General features: G+C 66.8%; 3 protein-coding genes across 5 annotated transcripts in view; all 3 read right to left on the reverse strand.

The window, feature by feature from the left end:
* RAB11FIP3 (RAB11 family interacting protein 3) overlaps nt 1-6,245 on the reverse strand; it is a 72,958-nt gene extending 66,713 nt beyond the window's left edge. The window contains exon 1 of one of the 2 annotated variants that reach the window (XM_040574469.1): nt 5,913-6,245. In XM_040574469.1, coding sequence (XP_040430403.1) covers nt 5,913-6,230 — 318 coding nt within the window. In that variant the 5' untranslated portion in view covers nt 6,231-6,245. The remainder of the gene's footprint in view (nt 1-5,912) is intronic. The other variant, XM_040574470.1, reaches the window with a different exon arrangement.
* A 664-nt stretch (nt 6,246-6,909) lies between these two features.
* Nucleotides 6,910-12,710, reverse strand: DECR2 (2,4-dienoyl-CoA reductase 2). 2 transcript variants are annotated; one of them, XM_040574496.1, is made up of 9 exons: nt 12,548-12,710; nt 12,381-12,449; nt 11,942-11,993; nt 10,210-10,345; nt 9,731-9,855; nt 9,158-9,251; nt 8,754-8,858; nt 8,387-8,575; nt 6,910-7,483 (listed from the first exon to the last, which is right to left on the reverse strand). In XM_040574496.1, the coding sequence occupies exons 1-9, from the start codon at nt 12,643-12,645 to the stop codon at nt 7,449-7,451; spliced, it is 903 nt and encodes a 300-aa protein (XP_040430430.1). In that variant the 5' UTR covers nt 12,646-12,710; the 3' UTR covers nt 6,910-7,448. The 2 variants fall into 2 exon arrangements, with proteins under 2 accessions (XP_040430430.1, XP_040430431.1); XM_040574497.1 differs by having other exon boundaries at nt 8,358-8,575.
* Nucleotides 12,711-13,413: 703 nt separating this feature from the next.
* On the reverse strand, nt 13,414-15,075 carry NME4 (NME/NM23 nucleoside diphosphate kinase 4). Its single transcript, XM_040574504.1, has 5 exons — nt 14,923-15,075; nt 14,054-14,184; nt 13,851-13,952; nt 13,666-13,778; nt 13,414-13,593 (listed from the first exon to the last, which is right to left on the reverse strand). Exons 1-5 carry the CDS (start codon nt 15,014-15,016, stop codon nt 13,473-13,475), a joined length of 561 nt encoding a protein of 186 aa, XP_040430438.1. The 5' UTR covers nt 15,017-15,075; the 3' UTR covers nt 13,414-13,472.
* Between the last annotated feature and the right edge of the window lie 238 nt (nt 15,076-15,313).

The following is a 15,313-nucleotide window of genomic DNA, read 5'->3' on the forward strand; positions in this document are numbered from 1 at the left end:
GCGGCAAGCAAGGGTCAAAACAGGAGTAAAATGGAGAGAAGTTACGTAGGCAATTGTTGTAACGACTATCAATTACTGGCCATATTGAGTTACACAATGATATAAGCAACCCTGAAGCGCCGGGGAAGTGTTTATAGTTGGAAGCAGCAGCGGGTCAAAACGACTCAGAGAGCACAAAGACTGCGTCCTGGTGCAGCCTCAGCCCAGCCGGGCGATTGCGATGACCCCAACTGAACGTTGTTAGTTATAGCCCAAGAAACACGCCGCTCCCCCGAAGGGAGGAAGCCTTTCACCATTCAGCCTCTAGCAGCCGTTCAGCCCCCCGCAGCAAACGCCGAGCAAAACTTTGGGAGAGCCTTTTCCTTTTTTCCTCATGATGCACTAACAAAAAAAACAAAAAAAAAAAAAAAAAAAAAAAAAAAAAACCTCCCAGAGACAGCAGGGGCGCGCGTTCAGCCAAACACAAGGCATCGCCCCCCCCCGAGCACCCCACGAACGGCCGCAGGTTGCACAGATCAGCCTGCTCCTTCCCCTCTCGTGCGAGAGCAGCCCTCCGCCTCCCAAACAGCCCCCGGCACCAGCCGTGCCCCCGGGGGGAGCGCGGAGGAGCCAAGGAGAGGCTCCAGCCCCTCCTGACGGGCCACGAGGTTTCCCTCCGCGAGCTGAAGCCACGGCGGGTTCCAGGGTCTCTGCCTCACCTGCACCGCCCTCAGCCCCGAAGCCCCCAGCCCGGCTCCCCCCTCTCTCCCCCACACTTTGGGTTTGCATCCCACGGCCCCCCCAGGCCCCAGGGCTCCCCTCTTGGGCAGCGCAGGGGAAGCGCCTCTTTTTTTTGGAGAGGTGACCCCAGAGGGCAGGGGAACGCATCCGATGGCTTTCATCAGGAGCGGTAATCGAAAGGAGGAATTAACAGCCTGCGCAGCAGTAGCTGTATTCTCAGCCTGAAGGTGAAAGGAGGAATGAAAAAGGTTTCTCAAGCAAGCTGGGAGCCGGGCTAAAGTCACCGCCGCGCCCTCCTGCGCCCCGCGCAGACACACTGCGCCTTTGGGCATTCACGGTGCCGCCGGCCCGGGTAAGCCATCGATCCGATTACGGCTGCAAAGGCGAGCACGAAACAGATATCTTCAAAGAGATCTGCCTGCGGTACGACACGCTGCTAACCGTTCTCAGCCGCTCGGGAAAAGGACCCTTGCAAGGAGCTGCGAGCCAAAACTTACCTCCGTCCTCTCTCCCGAAGCCGTCCCTCTCCCGAAGTCCTCGGGACGCGTACAAACCAGAGCTTCTCTGCCAATTCCGCTCTCAGCTAACTGGGAACCACCTCGCCCCAGCCACACTGCAAGAAATATTTTGGCTTGGAAGCCTCTCCCTCTCGGACGGGGAAGGAAAAACCTCACGGCCTCAGGTCCCGCAGGGCGCCGCCGGGCTGTCAGCGATGCTACCGCTGCCTCTGAGCGGGGACGGGGCAGGGACGGCCAAACCGGCCCAGCACCCGAGGTGAGCAGAGCTTACGCCCGAACCAGCGAGTGGGAGCCTGGCCACGAATTTCCACGGTGAAGGGCTGGGCCCTCGGTCAAGGCAAGCAGAGTGTTTCAGACCCGCTCCCTCCCCGAGCACACGTCCGTGAGCGTGACCGCCTGCCCGCCCGGGGGAAGCTCACGCCGGTCCCGCACCCGCAGCAGCTCCCGCTCCGCAAAGTCGAGCGGCAATTACAGCCTCCGAAAGGTGCAGCGGCACAGCTGGAAGCAATTTAAGCTTCACTCGCACTTACGTGGTCTGCAAACCCACGCTAGGTGCTCACGGAAGCCTCTCCAGAGGCAAAGCCAGTATTTCCTCTGCTCAAAGGGCGTAAGAAACTTCAGAGACCGGGGGGGAAAAAAATAAACGTAGGTTTCCTCACGACAGGGCTCCAAAACAGCAGATTTCACAGGCAAGTGGGAGAAGACGGAGGGGGGTGGGGAGGATGTTCGAGACCAGAGGCACTGACAGCACCTCCAGGACAGGACCACGCTGAAGCAGCTGACCCAGGGGCTGCGCGCCGTGCCCGAGGGATCCATCGGAGGGGAGCAGGAGAAGCGAGCCTGGATTCACCGCGCTGGAGCCTGCGGCTTGAGAGAAAACAGAACTGGGCTTCCCTGAGGGCTGCAGGGTTGCGGGGGGCTTTTACCCGAGTTCCTCCACACCCGGGCCCCCCAGGGCCGCCTGCTGCCCCAGGTGGGAGGTCGGAAGAGCTCAGCAAACCTGGCAAAGAGCTCCAGAAACCAGCACGCAGGGAAAGTTAAAAGCTACAGTTAAAAGCTAAACACGGAGAGCTTGGCTTAGGGATTAGCTGGCGTGGGGGCAGAGGAAGGCTGGTAGTCAAGGACAGGCGTTTGAAGGATGTAAATATTAAGGAAAGTAAAAGAGCACGTTGAAACGGAGCCTGAGCTGATCATCAAGAAAAAGAGGCCAAAGATCTGCAAGAGCACAGAAGGCGAAGACGCCACAGTGCTGGGAGCGATGCAAAAATCAGCTAGGCAAACCGTCGGGACTCCTCGTAATTGAGCAGAAGCAGGGGGATCATGTGGTGCAAGAGGCTTTCCCACCTCCAATCCTCCTCCAGATCAAAACCAAGAAGGAAAAAAAAAAAAATAATCAGGATGCCAGCAGGACAGCGTCTCCCCACGCGTTACAAACGCTCGTTTCCCCTCGTCCCCTAAGGGACCCTGCACTAACAAAGCCAGTGGGAAGCGACGCGGGCACTGCAAGCAGGCGGACACGGCAAAGTGTGAGAGGGGCGAGAGGAGCGATGAATTTGTCGGCTCAGGTGGTTGTGCAGCAGCCTCACGTCCCGCACACCACAGGTGGAATCCGCAGCCCCCTGCTCTTTAACCCTAATGCCAAGCGTGCCCACACGCACACCCTGATGCCCGGTACGTCCCAACGCCTGGCTGCGGGACCCGTCCCCTCCCCTGCCCCGGGTCCCAGCCAGCAGAAATCCCTCCTGCCGCTGGGGAGAACAAAGCGGCTCCGAGCGAGCGCCACAGCCCCGGCGGTAACGGGGAGGGGAAGGAGACAAAAGCACGGCGCTGCTGGCGAGCGGGCTGGGGGCTCTGCACGGCCAGCCCAGCCGGCCTCGAGACCTTTCCCCCTCTACACCTCCCTCGCAAGCCCACGGGGCTGCACAGCCGCTCCCGAGCGCAGATACCCAAGGGCCCATCCTCAGTGCTGGGACCGCAGCACCCTCTCCACGCACCCCGAGGAGCTGCCCCGAGCCCCTCGGACCCAGAGGAGCACAGTCTGCAGCTTCCCCTGCCTTCACCTCGGCGAGCCCACGCCAGCGAAACGCTGCCGGTCCCACGGCCACGGAGCAAAGACAGCCTTCGACAACAGCCAACAAGCAACTACCCAACCAACCCCCCTCCCCGCACACTTCTTCTATGCGGATGTCACCGCGCAGAGATAAAATAATCACAGAAATTCACAACCGTGTCATCTTTTAAAGGAAAGAGACCGACGGCCGTTTATTGCGTGGCATTTAGCTATTAACTGTTTCAGCCAAGGGATCAGCCAGCACTGAGCTCAGCAGCCCATCAATGCCGCTGGTGTTTTACTGAGCTCCCCAGCTGCTGGTACCGTGCACATGTGCCTCCTTAACCCTCCAGCCCTGCGCGAATCCCGGATGATTCAGCCGGCTGCGATGACTTGCCGCGCTTAAATTTAGCGGTTTGTTCCAACGCCACCCCGTGCATACCTTCCACGCGTCCCCCCCGGCGCGGGCGGGCAGCAGGAGGAAGCAGCAGGCGGGCAGCAGGTAGCTCCTGGGGCTGGCGAGGCGCGGGCAGGGGACGGGAATTCGCTGCTCCTCGGCTCCTGCTGGTCCCCTCCGAAACCCTCCCGAGCCGCCAGCCCCCCGGGAGCTCCCGCGAGCTTCCCAGTTCCAGCTATAAATACAGCCCCCATTTGTACCTTGACTTCCTTTTAGTTTCCGTAGGCGTTTAGTCATCTTAACAGCATTTCGCCCACCCGTGGACGTTCCCGTCCTTTCGCTTCCACCTGAGCTGGATCTCCATGTCTCAGAGGACCCCTTGCTGGCCTCAGCTACAACTCCTCCAAACAAAATGGGTCAAGAAGCTTCCGCAGAACCCCGTCCTTCGTTACTCCACACAGCTCCTGGGAGCTCGCAGACCCCACCGACGACCCCGTCCGCTCCTTCAGCGCACCTTCTTGCTTCTTTCCTGCTCCCCGGGCTGCCCGCTGCCTTGGCTCAGCAGCTGTCACAGCAGCCTCACCGGGGCCTTCGGCACTTGCTGTACCCAGACACTTGGTCTGGGCACCAAGAGCAAGCTATGCGAGTCTCCTGCTGACCGCAAACGTACCAGAAGCGCAGTGCGTTTCAGCATGGACACCCTTACTGATAACTCAGGGGGAAGGAACGAGTGACTGCAAAGGGACAGCCAGCACCAGACCCCCACTAAGCCAGGGCAGCAGCTTCCAGCAACACGGAACCTCCCCGGACACCCTGCTTGGCTTGGGACTGACCTTAACAGCTTCAGCCACTCCTCCGGGCTCCATCTCAAAGCCCTTAACAGCCGCATTTTCGCGCCTTTGAAGCGCCAGCACAGCTCCTGCATCACCAGAAGCCGAGCGGGTCCAGAGGGCGGCTCTGTGCCCCGAACAGCCGGCAAACGCCGGACCCACCTGCCGCATCCCCCCGTGCCCCACGGTGGTGACAAAGGGTGGCGGTGACAAGGGTCCGTGAGCCTGCACGGGGCGCAGGCAGCTCACACCAACAGGAACCGAGCGCCTGCTTCTGCTTCCCCGGCTGCAGCAGCTCCGGGGGCCGCGGGGCCCGAGCCGCAGCGAGGCGAGATAAGGCGAGATAAGGCTCCTGTCGCCCAGCTGCGATCTCCTGACGCCCCGGTGCTGTGACGCTACCTGTAATCACGCCAGGAGGCTGCGAGCACCGTGCCCCTCACAGCCCCTTAGCAGGGCCCTGCCAAAGAAGTTAAATAGCCCCCCTTTGCAGAGGCGTTGCCTTGAAGAGATGCCTCTCCTCTCTTCCTAGGAGAGGTTTTTACCACGAGGAGGAATAAAAGCCCCTCTCCCACCAATCACTCCTTCACACATGATAATTTGCTTTGTCATGGCACTTCAGTGCCTGCACGGCAGCTGCAGCTGGAGGAGCAAAGCCCAGCTCCTGGGCGAGCACACACCGGCTTCCCGAGGATGCCTGCATACCTTAAATAAATCTATTTTACGCAATGCTTTGTGACGGCAGTGGCAGCACAGGCCAACGCACAGAACAACCGCAAATTCATTTCCATCCCCTGGCGAGCTGCGGGAGCTCTCTCCATTTTGGGTCATACCAGGCAGCCTCAAATTACACCGCGGCTGATCTGCTGCAAGGGAACGCCGGCTCACCGTGCTGCAAAGCAGCAGAAAGAAGGAAAAAAAAAAAAGAAAAATACAACGTATTGAGGATCGTCAGGCCCACAATAAGCGAGCAGCCCTGCGCCCAGCACGGCGCCCACGCAGGATCTCGCAGGGCCTGGCACGCCGGAGGTGCCGAGGGCCGGACCCGGGTGGTTTATTCCTGCGGGATGAGGACGGGAGGTGCCGGCTCCCTGCAGCACGGGGTGCCCAGCGGGGCCGCCGGCTTCTCCCGGTCCTCACCGTGCCCGCCGAGGCCGGCCATCGTCCTCCAGCGGGACGCCAGCGAGGCGGGCGCTGCCTTCGCTCCCACCCGGAGCTCCTCGAGGACCGGCGGCGGCCATGCTCCGGGGGAACCCCGCACCCCGCGGGGCCTCGGGCGAGGCGTGAAGGCAGGCCGAGGCCTGGCAGGCGGCCGCCATTTCGGGGGGGACCCCGCGCCGCTGGGGCCGGGCCCGGCCTCGGGGAGCGCCCCCCCGGCCTCAGGAGCGCCCCGGCCTCACCTGCTCGGCCCCGTAGGCCGTGGCGAACTGGACGAACTCCTCCACCCGCACGAAGCCGTCGCCGTCGCGGTCGAGGGCGTCGAAGACGGGGCGGAGGCGCGGCTCGGCCTCGGGGCTGCCCCCCGGGCTCTGCACCGGGGCTGCCCACGGCGGCGCCCCCGCGGCCGGCTCAGGTGCCCAGGGGGCTGCTCCCGGCTCCGGTTCTAGCTCCGGCTCCGGTTCCTGCTCCGGTTCCGGCTCCGGTTCCGCTCCCGGTTCCGTCTCGTCCCACCGCAGCCCGGGGCGGCCCCGGTCCCCCGGCGGCGGCTGCGGCTCCATGGTCACCCCGCGGCCCCCGCCGCCGCCGCCCGGCTGCTGCCTGCCCCTGCCCGGCGGCTCCCCGCGGCGCGGCCATGCCCCGCGGCCATCGCCCCTCACATCGCGGCCGGGAGCTCCGCGCTGCCGGCGGCTCCGCCCGCTCCCGGCTTTGTGCGAGGCGGCGCCGGCCCCGCCCGCCCTCCCCGGGGCGGCCCCGCTCGGTACGGCCCGGCCCGGCCCCGCCCCGGCTCCGTGCGCCGGGAGCCCGCCCCGCCGCCGCCCGCCCGCGCCGCCGCAGCCGGGGCAGGCGGCGGAGAACCGCGGGATTTATCCGAGCGCTGCCGCCGCAGCGGGCCGGGCGGTGACGTCACCCGCCAGTGTCGCGTCCCCGCCCGCCCCGGCTCGGGGCCGGCCTTAAAGGGGCCGCGCGCACGTGGGGCCGCAGCACGACGCCTCGGCCCCAAACCGGCCCTTTTCCGCCCCAAAACCCTCGCCCAGCTCCCCCGGGACGGGCGTCGGGAGCAGGAGCGCGAGCACCGACCGGCAGCTGGAGAGAGCTGGGACAAACCTAGGGCAGGGGGAAAGGATTTGGGTTACAAACCCCCAAACCCCCAAAACCCCAAACCCCAGCCGGGGAGCGGGGCGTCCCCCGGGGCCACCCGCTGCCTCCAGCCCCGGCGCACAGAGGAGAAGGCAGCGCTCCGCAGGGAACTTCTTTATTGGGGGCCCGGGGGAAGGAGCGAACCGCTCGCAGCCCAGCTCTGGGACAGCCCTCGGGGGGCTCGGGGCGAGCCGAAACCCGCTGGCACCTCGGCCCCGCGGGCAAGGGGCTTCTCTCCCGGCTGCGCCACGGGGAGCGCCAAGGCTGAGCCCGTTCCCCCAGCAGCACGAGCTGGGGAGCGGAGGTGGCGGGCGGCGGCAGCAGCAGCGGGGAACCGCGCGGCACTCCCCAAGCCAGCCCCGGAGCTGCTCCCCGGCCGTGGTGCAGCGCAGCTCCGGGGCCGAGAGGGCAGGGAGAGGCCGGACATCAGGAGAGCAACTGCAGGGAGCCGCGGGCTGGGCAGCGACCATCAGAGCCCGCACCCGCGACTGCGCTCGCAACGCCCGCAGCGCCCTCGGTGCTCCCTCCCCCAGGCACCGCTGGGACGCGGCTCCGGCGTGGGCGCCGCCGCCCTGAGACGTCCCAGGGCCGCGGCGCTCGGTCAGGTCTCTGTCCGTCGGTCCGTCCCAGGCTGTCCGTCACTGATTTTGGTTTGCTCCCGCAGCCCAGAAATCTGTAAGAGAGCCGGGAGGTCGGTACGCACGGCGCTGCCCGAGGGCAGCAGGAGGCGGCGGGTGCGAAAGGAGAGCCCTCTCCCAAAAAGCCCCGGCCCCGGTCCCCAGCTCTGCAGGCGCACGCGGCCAAAACGAGTCCCGCGTGCGACCGAGCCCCAACGCGAGCCACGCTGCAGTAATTCGAGCAAGGAAGAAAGGGGAGGCAGAGGCTGCCAGGACCCGAGCCTGCTGGCGGGGCACAGAAGCGGAGCGCTGTCCCGCTTCGTGGGACACTTGGAGGCGCCCAGACGAGCGTCCCCCAGCAGGAAGAAGAGAGACCCCGTCACCCACAGGGGCTCAGAGGAGAAAAAACCAGCGAGTTCTGCCCTCCCCCACGCTCCTCACGCTGCGCGGCATCTCGCAGCACCGGGCCTGGCACGCCACGTGGCATCTCCTGGAGTCCTGGTGCTGCTGCGGCTTCGCTCCTCCGCCCTGGCAGCGCTGCGGCCAACCCCGCGACACCCCTCCTGTGCCCACGGCAGCACGGCACAGGGCTCCTGCTGCCTCCCGGGGGGCCTCAGCAGGGATCCCAGCTGCCCACCCCACAGCTCAGCCCAGGCCCCATCCTTCTTCGCTCGCCCGAGCAGGGCCTGGGCGCAGGGGAGCGCTCGGAGCCGGTCGCTAGAGCCCAGCACCCCCGCAGCTTCCTGCGGCACACGTGGCCTGCACGGCAGCAGCCTCAGCAGGGGCAGAGCACGGCACAACGGGACCAAGGCAGGTGAAGAAGGCGGCGCGACGCCCGCTGCTACGGCAGCCGTGCCTCTACGCCACGGGGCCACAGGGTTTGCGACAGGAGCCCTGCTCTAATCCCACAGAGGGGGAAAGGCACGTCACCTAGAGTTTAGCAGAGGATGGAGCAATACCCAGCAAGGCGGGGAAGTTGTTGGCAGAGGTCAGCCAGCTCCCGCCGTCCACCACCAGGGTGGTGCCTGTCACGTAGGAGGAGAGGGGGCTCGCCAGGTACAGCGTGCTGTGGGCGATCTCCGTCTTGTTCCCCGCGCGGTGAAGGGGGATCGTGTCGAACTGGCTTGCTTCCTTGGCAAATTTCCCACCTGAACGATGGAAGAAAGGAGTCAGCTGCAAGCACGGGACCTCTCGCCCACCACCACTCAATCCGGCAGCCCAGCAGCAGCGCCCCAAACCCCGCGAGCTGCGTGGCACCGGTGCCCCGTGGCGGTCCCCTCGCAGGCAGATGCCAGGGCAGAGGCAGCAGCAGCCCCGGGGCCTTACCCAGGCGCCGGAAGCCCTCGGTGCCCGTGATGGGGCCTGGCGCCAGGCTGTTCACTCGGATATTGTTGGGACCCCACTCCACAGCAAGGTGACGGGTCATGGCGTCTGCAAAGGGGCAGAGAGTACAAGAGGAATGAGACACGGAGAGCGAAGCCGTTCCAGCAACTGTCGGCGGGGGGCAAAAAGCCGGGGAGACCGGCCAAGAGCAAAGGGCCCGGGAAGAACCTGCCCAGGTGAGAGAAGAGCCTCACCCCAAACCCAAGCACGTCAGCACCGCACAGCACCCACACCGCTTCTTGTTCGCCTCCCCGCCAGAGATTTTCCCATCCCAATATCCAGGGAGAAGCAGCTTCCTTACTGGCCCCGGCCAGCCTGCAAAGCCCCAGCGAGGAGCCTTCAGGTACCTATAGCAGCCTTAGCGGTGCCAGCGTGCACCTGGAGAGCCTGCCCTCGGTAGCCCAGAGTCGCCGTGATGTTAACGATGACCCCACCGTGGTCCTGGGGAGGGAAACAAGACGTGGCGTTAGACAGGGAGCAGCACGAGGGGTCGTGCAGGAGCACGGTGGGCTCGGAGGGAGGTCACCTGCGGGCACGGCCACCTCCGAGCTGCTAACGCATCCCCTGGCCTCACCGAGCAGGAGCCTTCCAGAGAGGCAGGAGGCGCAGGTGACAGCCAGGGGAAAGCAGAGGGGCAGCAGTTTACTTCTTCCCGGGCAGGTGGCAGAGCGCAGGAAGGTGCTACGCAAGTCAAAGCCCCGTGGCCGGGGACTGGCAGGACTGGGAGCACGGCTCCCGCTTCCCGCGGCGGGGCTGCGGTCCCCAAAAGGGAAGGGGATCCGAGCAGGGCAGGTGGCACAGGCTGACGGCGCAGCCCCGGGCGCACAGCGCTGTGCGTACAGAGCCCGCTACGCTTCCCTGAACGTCCCACAAGCGCGGTTTGTGCAACGCTAACCTCCTGCTTACCAGAAGCCGCTTACCCGGAAATATTTCTCGAAGAGAACTTTGGAGGTGTTGAAGGTGCCCAGGGTGTCGATATCCATCACGGTCTTGAAGGCGTTGAAGGAGAGGGCGCTGGCTGGGCACAGGAAGTTTCCCGCAGCACCTGAGAACAAGCCGGGGGCTCAGTCAGCACGGGGCCAGGAGCCGTCAGGCAGGTCAGGGACTTCTTGCGGGGGGGGACAGCGAGCAGCGCTGCGTGGGCAGGTTGGAGGGGATGCGGAAACAGCCCTGATCGGGGGGTAAATCGCTCGTGGCACTGGGGGCGCAGGGATGACCCGTGCAGGGCTGGGTACGGACGGGTCCTTGCTTCCTCTGGGAGCATCCCCGCCGTGCTGCTCTCAGGGTCTTGCACCGGCGCCTGCCCAGCGGCTCCCAGAGCGGAGCAGAAGGCGGACGCGGCACACGCAGCCCACGCGCGGCCTGTGCCGGCCTCCCCCTCCCCGCGCCGGCAGCTCACCGTTAACCAGGATGTCGATGCGCTTGAACTCCCTCAGCGCCTCCTCCACTGCGGCCACGATGGTTTGAGGCTGCCTGACATCTACGGACAGAGGCAGGCATTGCTGCCCCGTGGCTGCCACCAGCTTTTTTGAGGCCTGGAAGAAGGGAGAAGCGCGATTCTTTCCGGGACTCTGCTCTTCGGCGAGGGCCAGACCCAGACCTCACAGCCGGCAAGAAGGCTGGCGGGAGCCACGGCCCTGCCGCCACACGGCAAACACAGGCACTGCCCGCACGGACGCATGCCACATCCCCTCCTCGAAAGGCCGCCCCTCATCAGCCAGCACAGCCTTTGTGCGTTTAGAACAAAATGAAACAACCCTGGGGCAGGGGAGAGCCCTGCCCAAGTGCGGCCAGGGAACCTGGGGGAGCCGGAGGAAGCTCCTGCACGTTTTGTCCCACGTGGGCCCCGCGGCCGCGGCTCGCTAAGCCCAGCCACCTCCCCGGCGATCGCACGCAGCACGTCCCGAGCGAGGTCTCTGCAGGGCGAGTACAAAGGTCGGACCCCAGCGAGGTTCTGACAAAAGCAACCTTCAGATCCAAAACGTCAGGAGGTAAAAGGGCGAACGCTAACCAGGGGCTTTGCCTGCGAGGCACAAGGGGCAGCTCTGCCACCCAGCAGCCGCCTGGAACCCCTCCTGCTAGGGACACGCCTCTCCCCAGCAGCCCACGACGTCGAGCGCGGCGGAAAACTCGGCCGGAGCCCCGCACAACGCCCAGCAACGTTCTGCGTGCCCGCAGCCTCGTCGCGCTGTTCTCCGAGAAGTTCAGAGCCCTGGCTGCCAAGCACATACACCACGGGTCAAGACCCTGGGAAAGCAGTCCCTGGGCGCTCCATTCCCTCAGGACTAAAAAGCTCCTGAGTTCTGCAGCTCGCCTTCTGGCACGTGAGCACGAGGGGGATGCGAGACGACAGCACTCAGCACCTCCAGGAGGCAGCTGGGTCACACCAGCTCACTCCCAAGTACTGATTTTGATCTTTGCTGTATTTCAGTGACACACGTAGCTACCACACAGCTCCCCCTCGGCTGCTTCCCGCCCGAGACAGCTCAGAAGCCAGTGGGGAGGAACGGGAACTGCAGCCAGCCACATTCCAGCCCAGGGTCAGACACACGGGTGGGTGTTTGTCCCACCCAGCCACGTACGGGGTAGCTACAGCCTAACACAGATTCTCCAATCCTTGCAGCCTCCGCTTTGCCTCAATGCACAAAATAAGCGAGCTTTTGGGGCTCAGGGAGCCCCTCTCAGCCCACGTAGCTCCCGGACAAGGGGGGCTTGTCATACTCGAGGCTGAGTTTGAAGTTTGACCTCGGGCTCTGCCAGCTCCCAACAAACCTTCGCTGCAATTTGTTTCTTTCCCTCTCATCGAGACGAGGAGACGTAACCCCAGGCTCTGGAGCTCGACTATAGAAAGAAAACACTCCGTCAGAGCGCCAGAGCTGTTGCACGAGGCTTTCAGGGGTCCGTTCTGCCAGGCGCCGAGAACAGCACCTCCCAAGGCCAGCGGGGGAAGGGAACAATTCCTGTGACTAACTGAGCCCTACCGCCAGGCACGGGGGCTGCAGCCCCCCCCCAACCCGCACCATCCCACGGCTGCTGCCCGCTGGGGCGCTGGGAGCTGAGGGAAGAGGACGGGGCAGCAGGGACAGGCAGCAGGGGGGTCTCCAGGCGTCCGCGGCTCTCCCTGGGCTCACCTCCGAGACCCGCTGCAGGCTCCTGCTCGCGATGACGGTGCGGCAGCCGTGCCTGGAACAGAAGGGAGAGGGGGCTGGGGGGGGGCGGGGGGCGAGGGGACACACGGGGGGGGGGGCAGGGAACTCACGGGGGGGGGCAGGGGACACACGGGGGGGGGGCAGGGGACACACGGGGGGGGGGCAGGGGACACACGGGGGGGGGCAGGGGACTCACGGGGGGGGGGCAGGGGACACACGGGGGGGGGGGGGCAGGGGACTCACGGGGGGGGGGGGCAGGGGACTCACGGGGGGGGCAGGGGACACACGGGGGGGGGGCAGGGGGACACACGGGGGGGGGGCAGGGGACTCACGGGGGGGGGGCAGGGGACACACGGGGGGGGGGGGGGCAGGGGACTCACGGGGGGGGGGGGCAGGGGGCGGGTGCCCGCAGCGCCCTCACCTCATGAAGATCTCGGCGATGCGGAAGCCGATGCCGGAGCCGCCGCCGGTGACGAAGGCCACCTGGCCCCTGCGGGGGGGAACACGGAGCGGGGTGTGGGGGGGGGCGGGGGGGGGGGTCAGAGCCGTGCCCCGGGGCCGCCCCCGCCCCGCCGGGCGCTCACTCACGCCAGGATGTCGGGGCTGAAGAGGTGCCGGTACTCCCGCAGGCACTCGTCGGCCTCCACGTCCCCCGGCGGCCGGGAGGCGGCGGCGCCCTGCGCCATGGCTGCCCCTCACGGACCCTCTCTGCTCCCCCCCCCACCCCCCCGGCCCGCCGGGAGTTGTAGTCCCCGCCGCCGCACGGCCCGCTGGGAGTTGTAGTTCCGCGCGGGGCTGCGGTGGAGGCGGCTCCCCGCGGGGCGTGCCGGGAGCTGTAGTTGTCGCCGTGCCACCGCCCGCCTATCGCGGCCCCGGCGCATGCGCCTGCGGGCGCCGCCTGGCAACGGAGCGGGGCTGGAGCGGGGTCCCACAGCGCCGCCCAGTGCTCCCAGTGCCCCTGTCCCAGCGCTCCCAGTGACGGCCTGGCCCCTCCCAGTGCCATCCCAGTGCCTCTCAGAGCCCCCGCTCCCGCCCTCCCAGTCCCCTCCAGTCAGTCCCAGTGCCCCGCCGAGCCTCATGCTGTCCCCAGGGACCCGCCCAGTGCCCCCCGGTATGTCTCGCTGACACCCTGGTGTCCACCAGAGCCTCCCCGGCACCGTCCCAGTGACCGCCAAAGACGTCCCAGTGCCGTGTCATTGCACTCCGGTGACATCCCGATGCCTCCCAGTGACGTCTCAGTACCACCCGTTGCCACCAAAGCCACCCAGCACTTCTTGGGAACATCTCAGCGCCTTCCAGAGCTTCCCACTAACGCCCAGTGACTTCCAGTGCCACCCCAGTGCCACCCCAGTGACATTTAGCACGTCGTGGTGTCATTCAGGTGCCCGCCAGAGCTTCCCTGTGCCATTCCAGTGCCCCATAATGGCCATCGATTGACAAGCGCAGAGCCACACTGGAGGCACTGGGTTTTAATGGGCTGGGGAGAGGGGGGCTGCGTCCTGGCTGGACGTCCCTAGGGCCCGTAGGTGTAGTCCCGGTCGCTGCTCTCCCAGGCCACCAGCTCGTCCCGCTGGAACCAGAAGCCAATCTCCTGCAGCGCCGTCTCCACCGAGTCGCTGGCATGCACCACATTCCTGCACAGGGATGGGGACGGGGACGTGGCCGCGGGGGTCCCGCGCCATCCCCATCCCCACGCCCCCCCCTACCTGCTGACGTGCATGCTGAAGTCCCCTCGGATGGTCCCCGCCGCCGCCTGTGCCGAGTTGGTGTCCCCCACCATGGCCCGCGAGGACCGGACCACGTTGTAGCCCTCCCACACCTGTGGGACAGGGGACACCTGAGCACCACAGCCCCGGAGAGGCCAAGGGGGGGGCGAGGGCTGGCTGCTCACCATGGCCACCAGCGGCCCCGAGGTCATGTAGGAGAGGAGCGCGGGGTAGAAGGGCTTCTGCCGCAGCTGCTGGTAGTGCTTGTCCAGGAGGCCCCGGTCCGCCTGACGGCACCGTGGGGTGACGGCGGGGACACCCGGTGGGTGCCCGCGTTCATCCCCGTGGCGCGGGGTCCCCCGGGGGGCTGCAGCGTAGGGACGGGTACCTGGAGCAGCTTCATGGCCACCAGCTTGAACCCGCGCCGCTCGAAGCGCCGGATGACATCGCCCACCAGCCGCCGCTGCACCGCGTCCGGCTTCACCAGCACCAGCGTCTGCTCCCGCAGCTCCGGGGGGGCTACGGGGGGCACGGGGACACTGAACCACGGCCACCCTGCTGCTCCTGCAAACCCAGCCCTGTCCGCGTCTCCGTCCCCAGCACCATCCCCTTTCCCATCCCCGTCACCGCGGGCTCCGCGATGTCCCCCCCACCAGCTGTGCCTGGGCCCCCGCTGGCTGGATGCGGCCGCGGGCCCAAGGGAGGCGCAGCGATGCCGTGACGAGCGCAGGGGACGTGTCCAGCAGCGCTTGATCCCAGCGTGGGATGGGCTCGCCCTGGTTTCGGCTGGTGGCAGGGCCTGGCACGGCTGTCACTGTCACCCTCAGCCCCTGCCGGAGCCACGCAGCAGGGGAAGGCGCAGGCAGGAGCAGAGCGAGGAGGGCACGAGTCCCCAGGGGCACCGAGCACCCCGGTGCAGCGAGGCAGGAGCCAGGAAAGGGGATGCGAATCCAAGCAAGAGTGTTCCAGCGCCAGCCCCGGGGTTGGGGGGGGGACGCTCCGTGCCTGTCCCCCCAGGGCAGAGCAGGACAGCCCCGACCTGGCCCTGGGGACACCGAACCCCGGGGTGGCACCGGGGGAGCCACCGCCGGCCCCGGCCTCAGCTCCCAGGGGTCGGGGTCAGGAGCCCCCGGCACCAACCCGGGGGCACCGGGAGGGGCCGGGCAGCGGGGCCGTGGGGGCGGGACGGGGCTGGGGACAGGGTCCCCGGGGGCAGGGTGGGGAAGGGACGGAGGGAAGGACGGGGCCGGGTCTCACCGGAGCCGTAGCGGCGGGGCTGCCCGAGGGGGCGGCCGAGGCCGGGCTGCCACCGCAGCAGGCCCCGGGCCAGGCAGCGCCCCAGGGAGCCCATGGCCGGGGCGGGCGGCTCGGAGTTGGCCTCGGCCGCCCGGGTGGAGGCTTTAAACGCCCGGCCGGGGCCGGCTCGGCCCTCCCGGCCCTCCCCTTAAAGCAGCCGCCGCGGCCGCAGGGAGCGCTCCCCTGACAGGGGCCCAGCCCGGGCTCAGCAAAGCTGCCATGGGATGGGGCAGGGCTTCCCCCCAGGCAAACAGGGCAATGGCCAGCGCTTGCCCAACAGCCCCTTTGGTGACCAGAAGCTGCTGCCACCCCCGCAAAGAGGGGTTTTGGGGGGGGGGGAAGTCTGCTCCCC

Source organism: Cygnus olor, chromosome 15 (genome assembly GCF_009769625.2).
Source record: "Cygnus olor isolate bCygOlo1 chromosome 15, bCygOlo1.pri.v2, whole genome shotgun sequence".
Classification (NCBI taxonomy): domain Eukaryota; kingdom Metazoa; phylum Chordata; class Aves; order Anseriformes; family Anatidae; genus Cygnus; species Cygnus olor.